General features: G+C 49.0%; 1 protein-coding gene across 1 annotated transcript; it reads right to left on the bottom strand.

Annotated features, from left to right (window-relative positions):
• Window positions 1-243: 243 nt before the first annotated feature.
• Window positions 244-21,394, bottom strand: KCTD13 (potassium channel tetramerization domain containing 13). The gene is made up of 6 exons (XM_023191198.1): window positions 20,928-21,394; window positions 17,787-17,956; window positions 5,815-5,904; window positions 5,670-5,722; window positions 4,829-5,024; window positions 244-1,010 (listed from the first exon to the last, which is right to left on the bottom strand). The coding sequence occupies exons 1-6, from the start codon at window positions 21,178-21,180 to the stop codon at window positions 774-776; spliced, it is 999 nt and encodes a 332-aa protein (XP_023046966.1). The 5' UTR covers window positions 21,181-21,394; the 3' UTR covers window positions 244-773.
• Between the last annotated feature and the right edge of the window lie 1,800 nt (window positions 21,395-23,194).

Below are 23,194 nucleotides of genomic sequence, written 5' to 3'. Positions count from 1 at the left end.
GCTGGGGCAGCGCCTTATGTCTTCTCCTGGTACAATCAAACAGGTACCTCCTCTTTTTTTTTTTTTTTTTTTTGTAGAGTCAGGGTCTTGCTTTGTTGCCCAGGCTGATCTTGAACTTCTGGGCTCAAGTGATCCTTCTGCCTTAACCTCCACAGTCATTGGGATTACAGGTGGGAGCCACCATGCCCGGCTAGATACCTCCTAACACAGGCATCTCCCCATCCCTCTCCCCAGAGCCAGCACCAGTTCCTCAACTCATTTCAATAATTTAATAGAAAATTAAAATAATAAATAATATGAAACAGACTGAGAACGCTGAGCTGGGCAGGCCCAGGCCAGTCTAGTACAAAGTTAAGGAGGTAGGGAGGATGGTGGGGAGGAGGGTGCGGACTACCCTGCACGACATGGGAGGCGGCTCAGACTGCGGTGATGTTAGGAAGGGCCACACACTTTGGCATGGATGATGTACTGAAAAAAGAGAAAGGGAATTCTAAATCCCTCTTAACCAGCTGGAGAGGGAAGGACGCAAGGCCAGGATAGGGCCAAGTGTTGGCTTCGGAAGGCTCTGAGTGGCGGGGCCGGAATGTACCATGTTGTTAGCAGTGGGGTCGGGATGGATGGAGAAGGGCCAAAGTGAGCTGTGCCATGCAATGAAGGGACAGAGGAGGACCCACGACTTGGCCAGCAGAGCCGGGGCAAAGGTCTGGGAAGGGGAGGGAAAGAGAGAGGGACTGGGCCCCAAGGCAAGAGGAAGGCAGGGGGAGGGTCAGAGGTCAGTCCTTGAAGACAATTTGTTGGCCATGAGGACGCTCATCGTGGGTGATGTGCCGCCGGACATGGATCCTCCGGACACGGTGCTCTCGGTTCTCTTCATCCTCCCCGCGGCCAGCCCCACCAGCTCCAGCTACTCCCCCTGTGGCCTCCAGGAGGGCTGGGTCTGGGCCCCGGGGAGTCTCGTAGATCAGGATGTTCAGGGTCTCCTCAAAGATCCGGGCTTCTGGAAATTCCACCTGCAAAAGGCCAGCCAGCCCCAGCTCTTCCTTTCTGGTGCAGTCACACAGGGCCATCCCCTGCATCAACACACCTTCTAGCCCTGCAGTCAGGTCCTTGGGCCTGGCCTGGCCTCTCTGCCACTCCTTTACTCAGCAAAGTCATACTTCAAGGCTCAGCTCTGAAGTCAGGCAGGCGGAATCATTTGTTTTCTCTCCCTCATCTCCTTCCCTGTCTAGTCTCTTGGTACATTTTTTCATTTGACAAATACTGAGTGAGTGCACTGCACCAGGTATTGTTCTAGGCACTGCAGAAATAGCAGTGAACAAAACAAGGGTCCTGTCCTCAGGAAGTTACATTCTAGTGGGAGGACTCAGTCATACACTTAAGAAAATATGAACTAGCCTGGCATGGTGGCTCACACCTGTAATCCCAGCACTTTGGGAGGCCAAGATGGGAGGACAGCTTGAGGCCAGGAGTATGAGTCCAGTCTGGGCAACATGGCGTAACCCCATCTCTACAAAAAAATTAGCTCCGTGTGGTGGCCCACACCTGTGTTCCCAGCTACTCAGGAGGCTGAGGTGGGAGGATCACTTGAGCATGGGAGACAGAGGTTGCAGTGAGCCGAGATGGCACCACTGCACTCCAACCTGGGTGACAGTGAGACCCCATCTCAAAAAAATAAATGAATAAAATAAAATATAAATGAAGTCAAATGATGATGTTTAGAAAAAGAAATAGGCTGGGTGTGGCATCTCCTGACTGTAAGCCCAGCACTTCGGAAGGCTAAGGCAGGAGCATCCTTAGAGCCCAGGCGTTCAAGTTCAATGTAGCAAGACCTCATCTATTTAAAAAAAAAGAGAGAGAGAGAGAGATACATCAGGAAAAGGGGATGTGATGGCCAGAGACAGGAGTATTACAACTTTAAAAGGGACTCCAGGGAAGGCCTCACTGAGAAGGTGATATCTGACCAAAGGAGTTGGGGAGGGGACCAGGCACACAGACCAGAAAGAGCAGCCTGGGGAGGGCCAGGGCCAGCGTGAGAGCTGTGGGTCAGGAGTGCACCCAGTGTCTTACTGGAAGATCAAAAGGGAGGCCAATGCAATTGAGGCAGAGATGAGAGGGAGTGGAAAGGGATGAAGTCGAAGGGGTGACTGGGGTGTTCCCTTGTGTAGCCTTGGAAGCATCTAACACAGCTCTTAGCAAACTGGTTTATTTTATTTTATTTTTATTTTTTATTTTTTCCTGAGACAGAGTCTTGCTCTGTCACCCAGGCTGGAGTGCAATGGCGCCATCTTGGCTCACTGCAACCTCCACTTCCCAAGTTCAAGCGATGCTCCTGCTTCAGCCTCCCGAGTAGCTGGGATTACAGGCATGTGCCACTATGCCCAGCTAATTTTTGGATTTTTAGTAGAGAAAGGGTTTCACCATGTTGTATAGGTTGGTCTCAAACTCCTGACCTCGTGATCTGCCCGCCTCAGCCTCCTGAAGTGCTGGGATTACAGGTGTGAGCCACCACGCCCGGCTTTTTTTTTTTTTGATCGTTGTTTGTTTGTTTCTGAGACAAGATCTCACTCTGTTGCCTAGGCTGGAGTGCAGTGGTGTGATCAAGGATCCCTGCAGCCTCGATCTCCTGGGCTCAAGTGATCCCCCCACCTCAGCTTCCTGAGTACCTGGGTGTGCCACTATGCCTGATTAATTTTTTTTAAATTTTTTGTAGAGATGGGGTCTTGCTGTGTCGCTCAAACTCCTGGCCTTATGTGGTCCCCTGCCTCAGCCTCCCAAAATGTTGGGATTACAAGTGTGAGCCATGCACTCTAATTATTGGTTTATCTTCCTATCTTCCCAATTACAGAGGATGTTTCCTGGAAGCTAGGTCACTGATTCATTCATTCATTCAATAAATGTTTCCTAGCTTCCAATGTGTGAAAAGCACCCGGCTAATGGGAGATAGGAAAGAAAAAGACACGGCCCTGCCCTCAAGAAACTAACAGCCCGCTGCTGATGCAAACCCCCTCCCCTCTACCACACATGATAAAACACTGTCTTTAGCTATGAAGGGAGTGTGACCAACTTTGGGGTTGTTGGATTGAAAGTTCATGAGTGAAGGTGACCCAAAGAAAGTGATGCTTAGCTTGAGTCTTAAGATTAAGTACAAGTTCATTAGGCAGATAGAAGGAAAGAATTCCAAGAGGCAACGGTGTGTGCAGAGGTAAGAGGTGTGAAATAGCACTGAGTGCTTAGAGACTTGCGATGACTGTGGTGTACCTGAGGTATGTGGCTCATGGTAAGCTCGGAAGGGACCAGATGAGGAAGGGCCTGAGGCAGGGCTTGTACTTTGCTCAGCACTTCATTCCCCTTGATTTCCAGCCTGGTACAGTACTTAGCACAGAGCAGGGGCTTGGGGAATATCTGCTGATGATTGCCACATTAATGACTCAGGATCTACAAACGCAGAGGATTTTGTTCTAAGAGACATCTGGTCCTGAGGTTTTAAGAATCTATTTTTGGCAATGGGCCTTTCTGAGTTTCCTTTTTTTTTTTTTTTTTTATTAGAGTCGGGGCCTCACTCAGTCTCCTAGGATGGAGTGCAGTGGCATGATCACAGCTCCCTGCTGCCTCAAATTCCTGGGCTAGGCCAGGCCCGGTGGCTCATGCCTGTAATCCCAGCACTTTGGGAGGATGAGGAGGGTGGATCACTTGAGGTCAGGAGTTCAATACCAGCCTGACCAACATGGTGAAGTCTCTACTAAAGAGACTTCTCTACTACATTTAGTCTCTACTAAAAATACAAAAATTAGCTGGGCATGGAGGCAGGTGCCTGTAGTCCCAGCTACTTGGGAGGCTGAGGTAGGAGAATCACCTGAATCCGGGAGGCAGAGGTTAACTGAGCTGAGATCACGCCATTGCACTGCAGCCTGGGCAACAGAGCAAGACTCTGTCTCAAAAAAGAGAAAAAGGCAGTGGCTCATGCTTGTAATCCCAGCACTTTGGGAGGCTGAGGTGGATACATCACAAGGTCAAGAGACTGAGACCATTCTGGCCAACATGGTGAAACCCTGTCTCTACTAAAAATACAAAAATTAGCTGGGCGTGGTGGCACGTGCCTGTAGTCCTAGCTACTGGGGAGGCTGAGGCAGGAGAATCGCTTGAACCTAGGAGGTGGAGGTTGCAGTGAGCGGAGATTGTGCCACTGCACTCCAGCCTGGTGATAGAGTGAGACTCAGTCTCAAAAAATAATAATAATAATAATAATAATAATAATAATAATAATAATAATAATAAATAAATAAATAGATTCCCGGGCTCAAGCAATCCTCCTGCCTCAGCCTCCTGAGTAGCTGGGATTACAGGGGCATATCATCATGCCACCACACCACCATACCTCGCTAAATTTTTTGAGTTCTTACAGAGATCAGATCCCGCTATGTTGCCCAGGCTGGTCTCAAACTCCTGGGCTCAAGTGATCCTCCTGCCTTGGCCTCCCAGAGTCCTGGGATTACAGGCTAAGCCACTATGCCTGGCCCCTTCTGAGTTTCTAATGACAACTGTGGACCTCCTATGCAGAACAATGCATACGTCCCCATTTCAGGAGTTGCAAACAGCCTTGAAACACATTCAACAGGCCTAGGCGAAGCACCCTGCTCTAACCCATGACCCCCATTTCACAGAGAAACAGAGACCCATGGGATAGGGTGGCGTGCCCACTGCTGTGCACCCCAGGCCCCAGGATCTGGCTCCTGCCTCCCGGGGGTGGGCTCTTTCCCCTGCCAACCTGCTTTTGTCCAGGGTCCTGGTCATCCCCAGCCCCCCACGTAGGCTCTGGAACCCCTCTGACCTTGGTCTGCTTCTTCTCCGTAGCATAGACAATGGAGGTACAGCACACCTCGGCGATTTTGCGGCCCTGCCCGTAGAAAGACCAGCAGCAGATCTCGTCCCCCAGGACATCCTTGAGGAAGAGCAGCCGCCCGTGGAAGCGCAGGGCCAGCTTGTCGAACAGCTCGATGTTCTTAAGTAGGTTGTCATCTGAAGTGCTGGGGACCAGGGGACCAGGAGGCCTCAGCGTTGGCACCCCTTCCTCTATAACCCCAGGACAGGGGCCTGGATGCATTCCTAGTCCTCTTCTCCTGCCCAGGGCTCTGGTGCTCAACAGGAAGCCTCCTCTGCCCCTGGGGCCAGGCCCCTCCTCTCCTCTGGGGCCTCAGAAGGGAAGCCACATGCACTGAGCAAATCCCAGCATAGCAGAGCAGCTGCCGTGCGGGACCTGGAGCCAGGCTGCCTCCCTGGGGGTCCTGGCACCCCATTTTTTAACTAGGTGACACTAGGCAAGTTACTTCACCTCTTGGTGCCTCAACCTCCTCATCTGTAAAATGGAGCTCACAACAGTGCTGACCTCAAGGGGGAGGACTCTGCCAGTTCCTAGAGAGAAAGCACTTGGGACAGGCTCACCATTATCACTTCATCCTCACCCAAACCCATTTACTGATGACTAAGCTGAAGGTGAGAAGTGGAAAGGACCTGCCCAGAGTGCCAGGGGTAAGAGGCAAAGCTAAATCTGCAAGCAGGCAGGCAGATGTTCTTGTAGGCCCTCTGCGTGGCTGTGGCTTTCGCCTTGGGCAGGAGCAGGGCTGTTGCTGCATCCCAGGGTCCCGCCCAGTGCCCCGCACCCTGGTGGTCACCTGGTGTAGGAGTACTTGTTGTTACTGCGGTTGTGCAGGAGCTTCACCACGGGCTAGCAGGGGAGAGAGGATGGAGGAGAGGAGTGAGGCTGCAGGGAGAGGCTCCCACAGTGAGCCTCCACCCTGCAGGGCTTGGGGGCCTCACCTTGGAGGTGCTGGCCAGGAGCTGCTGCTCCTCCCGGGGAGATGTCACCGTGGGAATGAGGCACAGCGGGGACAGCGTCTCCCTTTTTTGCTGGGGAAGAAGCGGAAGGTGGTTAACAGCACAACCAAAGGCCACACACTCCCTCACTTAAAAGCCTTCAAAAGCTGGTTGGGAACAACTCCAGTCTCCTCAGTGGTCCGCAGGGCTCTGCAGGCTCCAAGCTCCGCCGACCTCTCTGCCACTCTCCCTTGGCTTGCTGGGCCTTGGTCCCATGGACACCTTGCTGCTTTACACATCCAGCTCGTGCCCACCCCGGCCACTGGCTGTGCCCCTGCCCAGGATGCTTCTTTGCTCAGCTGTCAGCGTGGCAGCTCTGTCATGCCATTCAGACCGCAGCTCACACAGTGCCTCCTCAGGGCCGGCCCTCCCCATGCCCACTGGCTAAACGGCCTCCTCTACATCCTGCCTTTTGTGTTATCAGTTCATTTTCTTTTCTTTTTTGAGACAGAGTTTCACTCTTGTTGCCCAGGCTGGAGTGCAAAGGCGCGATCTCGGCTCACTGCAACCTCCGCCTCCCAGGTTCAAGCGATTCTCCTGCCTCAGCCTCCCGAGTAGCTGGGATTACGAGCATATGCCACCATGCCCTCTTGATTTTATATTTTTAGTAGAGATGGGGTTTTTCCATGTTGGTCAGGCTGGTCTCCAACTCCTGACCTCAGGTGATCCCCCCCGCCTCCGTCTCCCAAAGTGCTGGGAATATAGGCATGAGCCACTACGCCTCGCCTATCAGTTCATTTTCTGTACGGCACTTAGTGCCTGAGTTTTTCTAATTTTTTGTATTTATGATCTGTCTCTACCCACCTAGGAATAACTACCTAGTATACAACTGATGCTCTGTGAGTATTTGTTGAACAAATGAACGTATTTGTTGAGTGAATGAACTTCATTGGCTGGGATGATGTTGGAGAAAGAAATCAGAAGCAAATGCATGGGCTTCTTTCTCTTCTGTCTTCTAGAATCTTCATGCCAAAATCCCTCTCACTTCTCCCAACCTTGAAAACCCAATGTGCAATTCTAATACAAATTCCAGATTTGTTTTTTGTAGAAACTCGTAAGACTCTCTAAAATTAACATAGAAGAATAAAAGTCTACAATTACTTAGGTCTTTTTTTTTTTTTTTTTTTGAGACAGGGTCTTGCTGTCACCCAGGCTGAGTGCAGTGGAGTGATCACAGCTCACAGCAGCTTTGACCTCCTGGGCTCAAGCCGTCCTCCCATACTTAGGTCAGTTTTTAAAAACAAGAGCAAAGAGGAAAGGCAGATCCTGCCAGACATGAAGATAGGCTTCAAAGCCACAACAGTGAAAACGGTGTTAGTTCGGGCACAAAAACAAAAACACCCGAGAAACACAACAGAGAGATCAGAAACATACCACTGTGTATATGAGAACTGGTAGTTTTAAAGACACCACAAATGTACGAGGGGAATTATGGAGTATGAATTCGTTATCTATCACTGTGTAATGAACTGCCCCCAATTTAGGAAGTTAAATTAACAATATTTATTACTTCCGTTTCTGAGGGTCAGGAACTCAGCAGTGGCTCAGCTGGGTGGCTCTGGCACGGGGTCTCTTGTGAGGCTGTGGCCAAGATGTCAGTGGGGCTGTGGGCATCTGAAGGCATGACCGCCCCTAGAGGATGCATTCTGAGAAAGCTTGTTCATGTGGCTGGCAAGTTTGCACTAGCTGCTGGCAGGAAACGGCAAATCCCTGCCATGTGGATCTCTCCACAGGGTTGCTTGAGTGTCCTCACAGCATGGCAGCTGGCTTCCCAGAGCAAATAATTCCAGAGAGGAGAAGGTGGAAGCCTCGTTGTCTTTTTTATTTTTGAGATAGAGTCTCACTGTGTCACCCAGGCTGGAGTGCAGTAGCGTGATCTCGGCTCACTGCAACCTCCACCTCCCAGGTTCAAGCGATTCTCCTGCCTCAACCACCCAAGTAGCTAGGATGTGTGCCATCACGCCCAGATCATTTTTGTATTTTTAATAGAGATAGGGTTTCACACGTCAGTCAGGTTGGTCTCAAACTCCGGACCTCAGGTGATCCGCTCGCCTCAGCCTCCCAAAGTGCTGGGATTACAGACGTGAGCCATGGCACCTGGCCCCTCCATTGTCTTTTACAACCTAAGTCTGTTGTCCTATCCAGTGTGGAAGGAGATGACACGCGGGAACGAGCACCAGGGGACGAGAATCATCAGGCTGCCTTGGTGGCTGGCTCCACAGGCCATCACTGGCCCTCAGTGATTTCCTCCCTCCCACATGCCAAATATACTCACCACCTCCCAGGATCCCCCATCATCCCATTACAGCATCAGCTCAAAGTATAGAATCTCGTCATCTCCATCAGGTCCAGGTGGGGATGTGGCTCTAGCATGCAGTTCCTTAACTATGGCTCCTTAAGTGCATTTCTTTTTTTTTTTTGAAATGGAGTCTTGCTCTGTCTCCCAGGCTGGAGTGCAGTGGCACCATCTCACCTCACTGAAAACTCTGCCTCCCAGGTTCAAGTGATTCTCCTGCCTCAGCCTCCCGAGTAGCTGGGATTACACGCATGCACCACCGCCCCAGCTAATTTTTGTATTTTTAGTAAAGACAGGATTTCACCATGTTGGCCAGGGTGGTCTTGAACTCCTGACCTCAAGTGATCCAACTGCCTTGGCCTCCCAAAGTGCTGGGATTACAGGCGTGAGCCACCGCATCCAGCCCTTAAGTACATTTCCTATTTGCAAACCTGTGAACTAAAGAGACAGGTCATTTCCTCCACACTCCCAGTGTGCAGTGGTAGAGGCAGGCACAGGATAACCAGTAACGATACTCTTGCTCAAAAGCAGGGGAAGCTGGGTGTGGTAGCATGTGCCCATCATCCCAGCTACTTGGGAGGCCAAGGTGGGAGAATTACTTGAGCCTAGGAGTTCGAGACCAGCCTGGACAACATAGCAAGACTCTGTCTCAAAAAAAAAAAAAAAAAAAAAAAAAGGGCAGGGGACAGCAGGCACATAGAAGTCACTGGTCTGCAGAAATTCTGTAATCCAGTTGGAGAAATGCTAGGAACTCTTTGATGCCTACTCCTGTTCAGTAATGATTCTCCATGGCTCTCCCTGAGTCATCCCACCTCTTCCATAAAAGATGTTTGCAGCTTCACAGTTTCATCTGCCTGCTTCCTGCCTGTAGAAGTTCGGGTGTGCAAAGGCCTCTTGTCCTTTTGCACTGGCTCTGTCCCTTCCGGTCCAAGCTGGCAGTGTTTCTGCCAGTACAATTCTCTTCATAACTTACTGGGTATCTTGCATGTCTTAGGGTTCACTACATTAGAAAAAAGCCACACCAGGCCGGGCGCGGTGGCTCAAGCCTGTAATCCCAGCACTTTGGGAGGCCGAGACGGGCAGATCACGAGGTCAGGAGATCGAGACCATCCTGGCTAACACTGTGAAACCCCGTCTCTACTAAAAAATACAAAAAACTAGCCGGGCGAGGTGGCGGGCGCCTGTAGTCCCAGCTACTCGGGAGGCTTAGGCAGGAGAATGACGTGAACCCAGGAGGCGGAGCTTGCAGTGAGCTGAGCTCCGGCCACTGCACTCCAGCCCAGGTGACAGAGTGAGACTCTGTCTCAAAAAAAAAAAAAAAAGAAAAAGAAAAAAGCCACACCTAGAAATATCTGCAAGTGGCCAGGCACAGTGGCTCACGCCTGTAATCCCAGCACTTTGGGAGGCCGAGGCAGGTGGATCACCTGAGGTCAGGAGTTCGAGTGGTCTGACCAACATGGTGAAACCCCATCTCTACTAAAAATATAAGAATTAGCGGGGCGTGGTGGTGGGCACCTGTAATCCCAGCTACTCGGGAGGCTGAGACAGGAGAATCGCTTGAACCCAGGAGGTGGAGGTTGCAGGGAGCTATCTCAAAAAAAAAAAAAAAAATCTCTGCAAGATAAGCCCTTCTCTACTTTGGGGTTGTGCTAAGTGCTGAGAGACAACACCTTTAACCTTCTCAGAAGCGCGATTATTATTTGATTCGACTGGAAGATCCCTCTGAAGCATGTTATTGGTATTTCTGAGGTCTTAACAAAGGACTTTTTCATCACATCCTCAGCTTCACCTTTAGACCACATTTTCCTGTATTTAATGCCTTGTATTTAATCTTTGCATGGAAGCCATTTGATTTTTTTTTTTTTTTTTTGAGACGGAGTCTCGCTCTGTCGCCCAGGCTGGAGTGCAGTGGCCGGAGCTCCGCTCACTGCAAGCTCCGCCTCCCGGGTTCATGCCATTCTCCTGCCTCAGCCTCCCAAGTGGCTGGGATTACAGGCGCCTGCCACCTCGCCCGGCTAGTTTTTTTTTTGTATATATTTTTTTTTAGTAGAGACGGGATTTCACCGTGTTCGCCAGGATGGTCTCGATCTCCTGACCTCGTGATCCGCCCGTCTCGGCCTCCCAAAGTGCTGGGATTACAGGCTTGAGCCACCGCGCCCGGCCGGAAGCCATTTGATTTTAACATCACTTGTTATCTGGAAAGGCTGGGGATTTTCAAACCCAACAATTTCAGGCTCCTTTTCATTCAAGTGGTTTTTTTCTTTAACTTACTCTCTCCTCTTCAATTTTACTATAAGCAGCAAGAAGCCAGGTGGCACCTTCAACATTCTGTCTGGAAAGCTCCTTAGCTAGACCATCTGTTCATTAGGTATGTTTCCTACCCTCCACACTAATGCAGGAGACAGCGTTGCTAAACTTTCTGCCGCCACACAAGGATGTCCTTTCCATCAGTTTTCCTAACTGGTTTTTAAGCCCTTATTGCAGTTTTTTTTTTTTTTTTCTGAGGCAGAGTCTCGCTCTGTCGCCGGGGCTGGAGTGCAGTGGCCGGAGCTCAGCTCACTGCAAGCTCCGCCTCCCGGATTTACGCCATTCTCCTGCCTTAGCCCCCCGAGTAGCTGGGACTACAGGCACCCGCCACCTCGCCCGGCTAGTTTTTTGTATTTTTAGTAGAGACGAGGTTTCACCGTGTTAGCCAGGATGGTCTCGATCTCCTGACCTCGTGATCTGCCCATCTCGGCCTCCCAAACTGCTGGGATTACAGGCTTGAGCCACCGCGCCCGGCCCTGTCACTGGACTCTTATCAACAGACTTTCTTACCTTTTTTCTTTTAATTTTTTTAGAGACAAGGTCTCACTATATTGCCCAGGCTGGTCTCGAACTCCTGAATTCAAGTGATCCTCCCACCTCGGCCTCCAAAAGTGATGGTATTACAAGCGTGGGCCACTGTGCCCAGCCAATACTTTTTAACACTCCTTAGGCTTTTACTAACAATCTCCTCAAAGTCCTTCCAGCTTCTTCCCACTTCTCAGTTGTAAAGTTATTTCTACATTTGAGGTTTCTGTTATGGCAGACCCCCATTCCAGAAACCGAAGTCTGTTTCTGTTGCTGGGTAACAAATTACTACAAACTTAGCAGCTTAAAACAATAGTCCAGGTGTGGTGGCTCATGCCTGTAATCTCACCATTTGGGGAAGCCAAGGCTGGAGGACTGTTGGAGGTCAGGAGTTCGAGACCAGCCTGGCCGACATAGCAAGACTCTGTCTCTATTTAAAGATAAATAAATAAAAATAAACATTATCTCACATAGTTTCTGTGGGTCAGGAATTTGGGATGGGCTTAGCTGGGTGGCCCTGGCCCAGAGTCTGTCACGAAGCTGCAGTCTCGATTTTGGCTAGGGCTGCAGTCATCGGAAGGTTTGCCTGGGCCTAGAAGCTCTGCTTCTGAGACAGGTCACCAGTATGGCGGGGAGTCTGTGCTGGCTGTTGGCAGGGGCTTCAGTTCCTCACCAAGTGGACCTCTGCTTAGGGGTGCCTGAGTGTCCTCACATAGCACTTTTCGGAGTGAGTGACCCCAAAGAGAGGCAGAAGCTGGAATGTCTTTTATGACCTAGCTTCAAAGTCACATGCTGTCATTTCTGCAATGTCCTATTGGTCATACACAAGAGTCTCCTTGGTGAGGAACTGAAAAAGTCAGTCCTATTTCGTGTGGGAGGGGATTAAACAAGAGCCTGGAAACCAGGAGGCAAGAACCCCTGGTGGCTGTCTTGGGTGCTGGCCCCACCTCTGGACTGTTTAAATAGCTGGCACTGGGAAAACTACCTAACCCTACAGAAGACAAAAATGAGCTAAATTCCTTCACAATTCATATTTACAAAAGTGAGCTCCACTTAGATTAAAATACCCAGATATTAAAACAATCCATATTTAAAACCATAGGCCAGGCATGGTGGCTCACGCCTGTAATCCCAGCACTTTGGGAGGCCGAAGTGGGTGGATCGCTTGAGCTCAGGAGTTTGAGACTAGCCTAACCAACATGGCAAAACCTCCTTTCTACAAAAAATACAAAAATTAGCCGGGTGTGGTGGCTCATGCTTGTAATCCCAGCACTTTGGGAGACAGAGGCAGGCAGATCACAAGGCCAAACACAAAAATTAGCCAGGCATGGTAGTGCACACCTGTAATCCCAGCTACTCAGGAGGCAGGGGCAGGAGAATCGCTTGAACTCGGGAGGCAGAGGTTGCAGTGAGCCGAGATCATGCCACTGCACTCCAGCCTGGGCAATAGAGTGAGACTCCGTTTTAAAAAAAAAAAAGAAGAAAAAAAATCACCCGGATGTCATGGTGCATGCCTGTAATCGCAGCTACTCGGGAGGCCTGAGACATGAAAATCGTTTGAACCTGGGAGGTGGAGGTTACAGTGAGCGGAGATGACACCATTGCACTCTAGCCTGGGCAACAGATCAAGACTCAGCCTCAAAAAATAAAAATAAAACTATAAAGTTAACAAGAAATAGAAAATCAGAAAAACAGTTTTAAACAACAGCATAAGGATACAGCATCAGGCAAAAAATGATGAGGAATTGATGGACCACATCGAAATCAAGAATTTTTCAAGTTGACAATGGAAAGCATGACTTTACAAATAATCTCATGTAATACTGTTGAAGAGATAAGACTTATAGGTATTCTATGGCACAAATGTAATTACTGGTTCAGGTAAAGATTATCAATTTGTATGTCATTGATAGGTAACTGCCTTAATACAGTGGCCAAATGATACCATATGCATTATTTTATAGTTGGCAACAAGGAAATGTAACAATGATAGATAAATCAAACCACCATCCCCTAGATCCAGAGGCCAATTATGAATGTCATTAAAGACGAGTCATGCTAACAATATTACAGGTTGCTTGATGTGGCCCAATGTGAAATACATACATAATATTACCTAAAATGTATTCTAACCAAAATGTTTAATATCAGTCATTTGATTTTATTTATTTTATTATTTATTCATTTATTTTGAGACGGAGTCTTGCTCTGTTGCCCGGGCTGGAATGCAGTGGTGCGACCTTGACTCACCGCAACCTCCGCCTCCTGGGTTCAAGCAATTCTTCTCCCTCAGCCTCTTGAGTAACTGGGACTACAGGCACTCGCCACCACTCCTAGCTAATTTTTGTAACTTTTCTTTCTTTCTTTTTTTGAGATGGAGTCTCGCACTGTTGCCCAGGCTGGAGTGCAGTGGCGTGATCTTGGCTCACGGTAACCTCCGCCTCCCGGGTTCAAGCATTTCTCCTGTCTCAGCCTCCTGAGTAGCTAGGATTACAGATGCCCACCACCAGGCCTGGCTAATTTTTTTGTATTTTAGTAGAGACGGGGTTTCACCATGTTGGCCAGGCTGGTCTTGAACTCCTGACCTTGTGATCTGCCCACCTCAGCCTCCCAAAGTGTTGGGATTACAGGTGTGAGCCACCATGCCCGGCTTAATTTTTATATTTTTAATAGAGACAGGGTTTCGCCACATTGACCAGGCTGGTCTCGAACTCCTGACCTCAAGTGATCCACCTGCTTTGGCCTCCCAAAGTGCTGGGATTACAGGCATGAGCCAGTGCACCCACCCAATATCAGTCATTTAAAATCTACAGTCTGGTTTATAGGAAATTAAGGATAGGGCTGGGTAATAAACCAAATGATACTGGAAGTAAACAACCAGGCAAAGTTGGAAAGCGGGTCATTGTGCAGGACAACTGGCAGTCTCCTTAACAAGCCAGCATTGTGAGGACAAAGGGACCCCTTGGATTGTAATAAAGTAATGCATGTGGTATTATTTCACCACTGTATTAAGGCAGTTACCTATCAATGACACACCAATTGATAATCTTTACCTGAACCAGTAATTATATTCGTGCCATTGAATACCTATAACTCTTATCATCTCTTCAACATTCTTCCATGAGATTATCTGTAAAGTCGTGCTTTCCACTGTCAACGTGCAGATAACCAGGCGCAACGTGAAGATCTAGACTGGGTTCTGGTTTGATGAACCAGCTATAAAAACACATTTCCGGAACAACTGGAGAAACCGGAGTATGCCCTGGACTGGATATTAAATAAAAATTTATTGACATGCAAAGATGGCAATTATTAACAACAAAAAAGCAGATTATAAAACATTCATACAACACGATTGTATTTTGGCAAGCAAACACACACACACACACACACATATACTCTCACACAGGAGAGGACCTGGAAGGATATTTGGTGCTTTTATTTTTTAGATTATTTGTGTTTCCGAAATTTCTACAATTAATAAATGCTGCTTTAAAATAATAAATGATTATTTGCAATTTTAAAAAATCAAGATTTCCATTCAATGCTAGATGCCACAAGTAGGTGACATTCTAAGAGAAAATATTAGCGATATCTACATTGACTAGAAATTTTTACCTAGAACAGACTTTTTCAACTGGAGTTCCTCATCTGAATCTCAAAAACCAGCAAATACGGCCGGGCACAGTGGCTCATGCCTGAATCCCAGCACTTTGGAAGGCCAAGGCAGGAGGATCATTTGAAGTCAGGAGTTTGAGACCAGCCTGGCCAACATGGTGAAACCCCATCTCTAACAAAAATGCAATTAAATTAGCTGGGTGTTGTGGTGCGCACATGTAGTCCCAGCTACTTGGAAAGCTGAGGCAGGAGAATCACTTGAACCCCAGAGAGGGAGGTTGCAATGAGTCAAGATCGTGCCACGGCACTCCACCCTTGGCAACAGAGTGAGACTCCATCTCAAAAAAAGAAAAACAAAAACAAAAAAACAGCAAATAATTCGAGTATTTTCTGAACTTTGCTGAGGATGGTAGGTAAATAGTCCCATGCTACAGGGTTAGAGGTTAATTTGTTATGTACAATCCATGCTCCAGGGCATGTATAAGACATGCCCATATGCAATAAGGTTTAATTATCCCTAGGAACTGAACTAAAATATGCAAGGATCTCTTGTTAAGCAACATGAAAAAGAAAAACGCAGAAAATCTGGTAAAGAACATGAATAAGCAATTCACAGGAAGGGAAACAAAAAAACACTAGTGAGTATAGGAAAAGATGCTGAACCTCATTAGTAATCAGAGACATGCAAATGAAAATGAGATCACGCTACATTCATCGGATTGGCAAAATTAGAAAGCTGGATGATGCCATGTTTTGATGAGGACATGCAGAAATGGGATCTCTTATGCACTGCTCATTATGAGGATAAAGTACTATAACCATTCGGGAGAGCAACTGGATGATATTTACTAAAACGCCGTTTGCAGGTGTCCTGTTATCCAGCAATTCTACTCCCAGTTACAATCACGGGAGAATGGCACAGAACCAGAAGGGAACATGTACCAGGATGCTCATGGTGACACAGTTTGTAGGGGCAGGATCTGGAAGGCAATCTAGGTCTCCAACCTCATGGGAATGTATGAACAAAATATGGTGAATGAACACCATAGATTCCTCTGCAGCTGTCAGAAGCAAAGAACTAGATGTACTTGGAGCAGCATGAATAGATCTTGAAAAAAGTGCTGAATTAAAAAAACACAATGCAACAGAAACTGATTCACAGCTTCAAAGCCATTTATGGACATTTAAAATGCACACATATGCAGAACAATGCTTTAGCTTTTCGAGCATATGTATCAAAACATCAAAACTGGATGGGTGCCCCTGGGGAAAAGGAAAGTAGGCAGTGGATTGGGAATGAAGGGAAAGAAATAAAATTAGAAGACAAAAGGTTTGCACAGACCAACACTGATGAAGTGCCACACACTGAGGCGTGTGCTGAGCTGTGTGAGGTGCAGAGGGAACCTGGAAAGGAGAGAGCAGGAGTACAGAAAAGTACTGCTCTTGGGAGGCTGAAGGTCAGATAGTCAGATAGCCTGGGGTCAAATCTGAGCTCTGCTGCTTCCCAGCTCTTTGACCTTGGAGGCATCATCCAAGCTCTCTCACGTTTCTTTTTATGTCAAACAAGGGTACGAGACGTATACACAATCAGATAGCAGAATTGCTCCTGACACACAGTGGGTACATGATAACATTAGTAAATTTAAAACTACACGCTGGGTACAATGGCTCATGCCTGTAATCCCAGCACTTTGGGGGGGCCAAGGCGGATGGATCACGTCAGGTCTGGGGTTCGAGGCCAGTCTGGCAAACATGGTGAAACCCCGTCTCTACTAAAAATACAAAAAAGTAGCAAAGCAAGGTGGCGGGTGCCTGTAATCCCAGTTATTCGGGAGACTGAGGCAGGAGAATTGCTTGAACCTGGGAGGCAGAGGTTGGGGTGAGCCAAGATCACACCACTGCACTCCAGCCTGGGCGACAGAGAGACTCTGTCTCAAAACAAAACAAAACAAAACAAAACAAAAATGCTACAGAGCAGGAATGCACTTCCAAGATCTAGTCCAATGAATGTTTCTCAAATGCAAGTGGTAATTTATTAATGGGTCATGAAATAAGTGATGGGTCCCAAACAGTATTAAAAAGAAAGAAGATTATCAGAGTACATTTCACTAAAAGTATCTTTTTATAGAACTGTTATTTCAGTTATATACAATGAGCACTAAAATGCATTTTTTCTCTATGGGAGGCAATCGAAAAGTTTGAAAAACATAGATATTGTCCAAAGGAGATCTACATCTTTGGGTTTCAAGAACCAGCAAGCATTCCCTGAGACAAAAGTTGTTCAGAGAGGCCACCTTTTAATCTATAAAGGGCATTCGAAAAGAAACTTTTATAATCTCCTCTTACTATTGTATCATAAAAGAAAGGACATTTTTAACACTGTAAAAATAGAACAGAATAACAGGCTTTATGTAAAACTTACTACTTTGTACTTATTTTTCTCCCTTCCCTATCTTTTGGAACATGAGGACAGAATCCCAGAGGTAGGAATGGACTCACTGAAGGTCACTGAGTCAGCTGTGACAGAGGTGACACGGAACCCTTATGTCCTGGCTTCACTTTCCAAGCTCTGCTCCTCAGAACTCTAAGGGGTCCACAAAACTGGATCCCAGCAGGTGGGGTCTCTAGAATCCCCAACCCTGTTTTACTGGGAGTGGCCCTGCTTCTGTGAGATTTCATTTGAATAAAGAATTTCACCGTTTAAAAAAAAAAAAAATAGAAAGCCCGTGGGGGGCGGAAGCCATGGGAGAATGCTGCCTCCCGGGATACCAGATCACAGAGGTTATTATATTTCAATTTAAATTTAGATGTTTTTCCCTAGTGACATGAGGGAGCTATTTAGGATTTCTGAGCAAGAGAGAGAATAGATCAGGGCTGTGTTAAAGATAATTACTCAGGTGCGAGTGTAACAGCTGGACTGGCTGCATAAGAAGAGTAGGAAGCAGAGAATAGCTATTTAGCCATTGCAAAAAGTCCTGGCATGAGGTTGGGGTGGGGATGCTGCCTGAGGCAGCAGGGATGCAGAAGATGGCACCTCAAATTCTCTGGGGTTATGGCCAGTCAGAGCCAGGCTCTCCAAGCCATACCCTGTATCTCCTTTTTTCTGCCCTAATACCTGCTTGGGCAGCTCTCCCAGGAACATAGGCACAGGGACTCGGAAGGCCCTCACCTGCAGCGCCAGCTGGCAGTCCTCAATCAGGCCCTGCACCAGGTAGTAGCGTGCTTCGCCCAGTAGCTCCCCCAGTTCTCTGGTACTCTCCGGCAGTGGCACAGACCCATCCCGCAGGTAATTGAGGATTGTACCAAAGTGGCGGCCGCTCCGGTCAATCAGCACCCAACCTAGTGGGGTGGGGAGAAGCAGGGGGAAAGATGGCTTTGCTGAGTGACCTGGAACTACTAAATTAAAAAATTTTTTTTTGTAGAGACGGAGTCTCACTATGTTGCCCAGGCTGGTCTCAAACTCCTGGATCCTCCCATCTCGGCCTCCCAAACACTTGGATTATAGGTGTGAGCCACCAAACCTGGCCTAAATTATAAGAAAAAAGGATTCCAGCCAGGTGCAGTGACTCACACCTGTAATCCCAACACTTTAGGAGGCTGAGGCAGGCAGATCACCTCAAGTCAGGAGTTTGAGACCAGCCTGACCAACACGGAGAAACCCCATCTCTACTAAAAATACAAAATTAGCTGGGCTTGGTGGTGCATGCCAGCTACTTGGGAGGGTGAGGCAGGAGAACAGCTTGAACCCGGGAGGTGGAGTTTGCAGTGAGCAGAAATCGCGCCACTGCACTCCCTGGGCAATAAGACGGAAACTCCGTCTCAAAATAATAAAAAGAAAAAAAAAAAAAGAAAAAGAAAAGAAGAAGGCCAGGCGCGGTGACTTACGCCTGTAATCCTAGCACTTTGGGAGGCCGAGGTGGGTGGATCACCTGAGGTCAGGAGTTCGAGACCAGCCTGACCAACATGGAGAAACCCCGTCTTTAATAAAAACACAAAATTAGCCGGGCGTGGTGGCGCATGCCTGTAATCCCAACTACTCAGGAGACCAAGGCAGAAGAATCGCTGGAACCTGAGAGGTGGAGGTTGTGGTGAGCCGAGACAGCCTGGGCAACAAGAGCGAAACTCCGTCTCAAAAAAAAAAAAAAGAAAGAAAAGAATAAGGATTCCAAAGCCACAAAAAAGTCTGAATACTGATCTGTCTCAAACCTGTGCCACAGCCAAGAAATCTCTTTAAAACATCTCCAGCAAGTTCTCTCATCAGTTTATACATATCCAGCCAGAGAATTAATTCATCCAAATCTGGTCTACAGTCAGAAGACTCACCATGAGAAAGTTCTTGCAGAATTACCTTATCAATAAACTGCTAACCCCCGATGTTAATTCTCACCATTCTATTTAATTAAAATGTCTACCTCCCTCCATCCAGTTCACTGCCATTTTAACTTTTATATTCTTCATAGAACTTACTATCAAAAAAAGAAAAAAGAGGCCGGGCGCGGTGGCTCAAGCCTGTAATCCCAGCACTTTGGGAGGCCGAGACGGGCGGATCACGAGGTCAGGAGATCGAGACCATCCTGGCTAACACGGTGAAACCCCGTCTCTACTAAAAATACAAAAAACTAGCCGGGCGAGGTGGCGGGCGCCTGTAGTCCCAGCTACTCCGGAGGCTGAGGCAGGAGAATGGCGTAAACCCGGGAGGCGGAGCTTGCAGTGAGCTGAGATCCGGCCACTGCACTCCAGCCTGGGCGACAGAGCAAGACTCCGTCTCAAAAAAAAAAGAAAAAAGAAAGAACTTACTACTATCTGCAACTGCATATGCATATACATTTTGTTTACTTGCTTATTGGTCTTCTGATCTCCCACCTCCCTAAAAAAAGGGAAGTTACATGATTTTGTCAGGTGCATTTACCTATCTCCAGCACTAACTGATATTTTACAAATACTCATTGGACAAATGAATTCTTCCTTTTTTTTTCTGAGACAGTCTCAACTCTGTTGCCCAGGCTGGAGTGCAGTGGCGCCATCTGGGCTCACTGCAACCTCCGCCTCCCAGGTTCAAGCGGTTCTCCTGTCTCAGCCTCGCAAATAGCTGGGCTACAGGCTCACACCACCACGCCCGGCTAATTTTTGTATTTTTAGTAGAGACGGAGTTTCGCCATATTGGTCAGGCTGGTGTCAAACTCCTGACTTGGCCTCCCAAAGTGCGGGGATTATAGGCGTGAGCCACCGTGCCTGGCCGAATTCTTCCCTTTGATACTTGAAGGCAGATCTCCGCCTCCCAAATTTTTTTTTTTTTTACGAAGGAGTCTCAATGTCTCCCAGGCTGGAGTGCAGTGGCACGATCTCAGCTCACTGCAAGCTCCGCCTCCCAGGTTCACGATTCTTCTGTCTCAGCCTCTCAAGTAGCTAGGACTACATGCACCCACCACCATGCCCGGCTAATTTTTTGTATTTTTAGTAGAGATGGGGTTTCACCGTGTTAGCCAGGACAGTCTCGATCTCCTGACCTCGTGATCCGCCCACCTCGGCCTCCCAAAGTGCTGGGATTACAGGCGTGAGCCACCGCGCCCGGCCCCAAATTTTTATTCTCCTGCTCTCACAGTCCTTGTTAATCCCTCCCTTAAGACTCTCCCACTCCCAAACTCCAAAACTTCAAGGTCTCACTTGGGCACGAAGGGTCCAAACTTGAATGCAACACTCCAAGAAGGTAAGGTTCACCTGCCAAGGACACCTGTCCACCCTCCACTCTGGTGTCCCTGGCAAACCCAAAGCAGCCTCCTTCTGCAATGTGTATATATAGACGGATTCCTAGAGTGTACAGGGACCTGTGTCAGGGGAACACAGAGGCAGACAAGATCTCCCAGCTCTCCTGGCTGGTTGTTAGCAGTTCTGAAGCAGAGAGGGAAACAAAAGGCTGGGCGGTCGGAGGAAACTGATGACGGCTGCCAGGAGTAGTACTGCAGGCAGCGGGGCTGGTTCCCAAGTCTTGAGCTGAGGCGTGAAGGGTGGGAGAGGTAGTCATGAGGATTATGAACTGACACGTTCAATCACTTACCACAGCGCCTGGCAGAGTTAGGGGTTCCGTAAGTGTTGGTTATTGCTGGGGGTAAAGGATTGGGGGAGGAGAAGAGAAATTATGAATGAGAAAAGGCGAGGAGATGGGATGTCGGGGCTGGAGGGAGCTGAGAATGAGTTGACGGGACAGCAGCGGGCAGAGAGAAGGGGCATGAGGAGCCCCGTTGGTGACAGACGGAGAGGAACGGGAGTTGGGGATCTGGGGATAGGGGCACAGTGGGGGCGCCTCTCGTACCTCCGGCATCGGTCAGCACCTCCACGCGGCCGCTGAACATGGCCTTCAGCATGGTGTCCTGTCCCGTGAGGGTGCGCAGCGTGGTGTAGTGTAGCGAGCCGCCCACGTTCAGCTTCACGTATTTGCTGTTCGGGGTCAGCGGCTTGAGACCGTAGGCGGCGGGGCCAGGCTCGAGACCCGAGGGCTTGGGGGCTTCCAGGGACGGGGCCGCGGGGGCCGCGGGGGCCGCCGAGTCCGAGGCCTCCGCCGACATACCGGGTAGCAGCGGCAGACGGCGATCCCAGGCTCTCTCTGCGCCCTGCGACTTGCTCCCGAAGACCCTCGGCCGGCCCCTAGCCCTCGGGCCAGACCGCTCCGCGCACACGCCCACTCACCGCCTCTACTAGGCGAGACCGGCCCTCCGCCCCATCTCGCTCGCACCACCCGGAAGCCAGTGCCGGGTAGCTGCGCAGGCGCGGCCCCGCCCCTGAATGGGGGACGGGGCTGGAGTATGGAGCATGCGCAGTGGGCTTGCTGGGGGAAGCCGGTGGATGGGTGGTGTGTGGCCGTAAGGTCCACCGGGCGGGTTGAAGTGCTCTTCCGTCTGGTCTCGAGTCCCCAAGACCAGATCGAGGATGCGGCCGACCCGCTGCCCGCTGTGGAAAGCGAAGTCTCCGCCTCGTGATTGGGTCTCTGCTGTCAGAGAGCTTCACGAGCTTGAGGGGAAACAGACCGTGAGGTCTGGGCATTGGGCAGTTTCCCGCCTCCCAGCCCCGCGCACTGAACAGACCGTGACGAGAACTGGAACAAAGCGCGGAGGGAAGCTCTTAAAGGAGGCCAAAGCGGCCGGGCGCGGTGGCTCACAACTGTAACCCCAGTCTGTAAGCCTAGCTACTCGGGAGGCCGAGGCAGGAGGAGCGCTTGAAGCCAGGAGTTGGAAGCTGAAGTTAATACATGATCGGACCACTGCACTCCAGCTTGGGCAACATAGCATCCTTAAAAAAAAAAAAAAAAAAAAAAAAGAGGCCAAAAGGGGTAGCAGTGGTGCCCGGGCACCAAGGATAGAAGGCCTCTCTGAGGAGGTGATGCCGAGCTGAAGCTAGGAAGCGGATGTGAGGGAAGAGTTCCAAGCAGAGGGAAGGCAAATGCAAAGATCCTCAAGGCAGGAACACGCTCTCTGTATTTGAGGAGCAGAGTGCGTGTCAGTGGTGGCAGCAGCAGCTGAGCAAAGGTCTTAGAATCCTAGCTAATGTCATGGGACCTAGCACCCAATCCCAAAAGAAAGAAGAAAAGATAGGAACCCACTGTTGACAAGAAGGTGCACTGAGAAGTGTTTTTATCTGACCTGATCTGCATCCAGTTTAGGAGCGATACATCAGGGATTTAACAATCTGCTTTAATGTCTGGCACGGGAAGTTGCTGGAGGGAAAACACAGAGTCAGAGTTCTATCTTCAGCCCTGCCAGCAGGTCCCTGCGAGATGTTGGACAAGTGACTTTTCTCTGGGCGTGGTTGGTGTAATCACCAACCTCACAGGAGAGAGGTCAGAGTGTAAATGAGTGACGTAGGCCCGTTACTGGGTATAAGTGGGCTTATAGTGACTGGGAGCTCATGTTCTACCAAAGGGGTTGCCAATTCTGATTTCGAGTGTGGCGGTGTAAAAAAGAAAAGCAACTGCTGCCAGCTGGGAGCTGGTTTGCACCCTCACTCCAGAAGCCTTGATGTTGCTAGGAGCTGGCCTGGCACCAACAGCGAGGCCATGGTGGTGTCCTGTTGAGCATAATAATTTCACAAAAAACATCAGACAAGGTCCCTCTTTGACTGATATAGAGAAAAAGACCATTCCATAATTAAGCCTCAATACAGAAACAAGAACATTGTCCAAACCACGAAAGTTACCAACACAATCCTCGCTCCCACAGCGTTAAGTCACTGCTGCTTCTTTTTTGGTTGTTGTTTTTGTCTGTTTTGTTTTGTTTTTGAAATGAAGTCTTGCTCTGTTACCCTGGCTGGAGTGCAGTGATGCACTCCAGCCAGGGTAACAACCTCCACCTCCAGGTTCAAGTGATTCTCCTGCCTCAGCTTCCAGAGTAGCTGGGATTACAGGCACCCACCATCATGCCCAGATCATTTCTGTATTTTTAGTAGAGATGGGGTTTCACCACGTTGCCCAGGCGGGTCTCGAACTCCTGACCTCCAGTAATCTACCCGCCTCAGCCTCCCAAAGTGCTGGGCCTACAGGCATGAACCACTGCACCCGTCCACTGCTGCTGCTTTACTAAGTACAGT

The sequence above is a fragment of the Piliocolobus tephrosceles genome, chromosome 17, assembly GCF_002776525.5.
Source record: "Piliocolobus tephrosceles isolate RC106 chromosome 17, ASM277652v3, whole genome shotgun sequence".
Lineage (NCBI taxonomy): Eukaryota > Metazoa > Chordata > Mammalia > Primates > Cercopithecidae > Piliocolobus > Piliocolobus tephrosceles.
The sequence above is the reverse complement of the archived record's forward strand: the minus strand, read 5'-3'. Positions and strand labels throughout refer to the sequence as shown.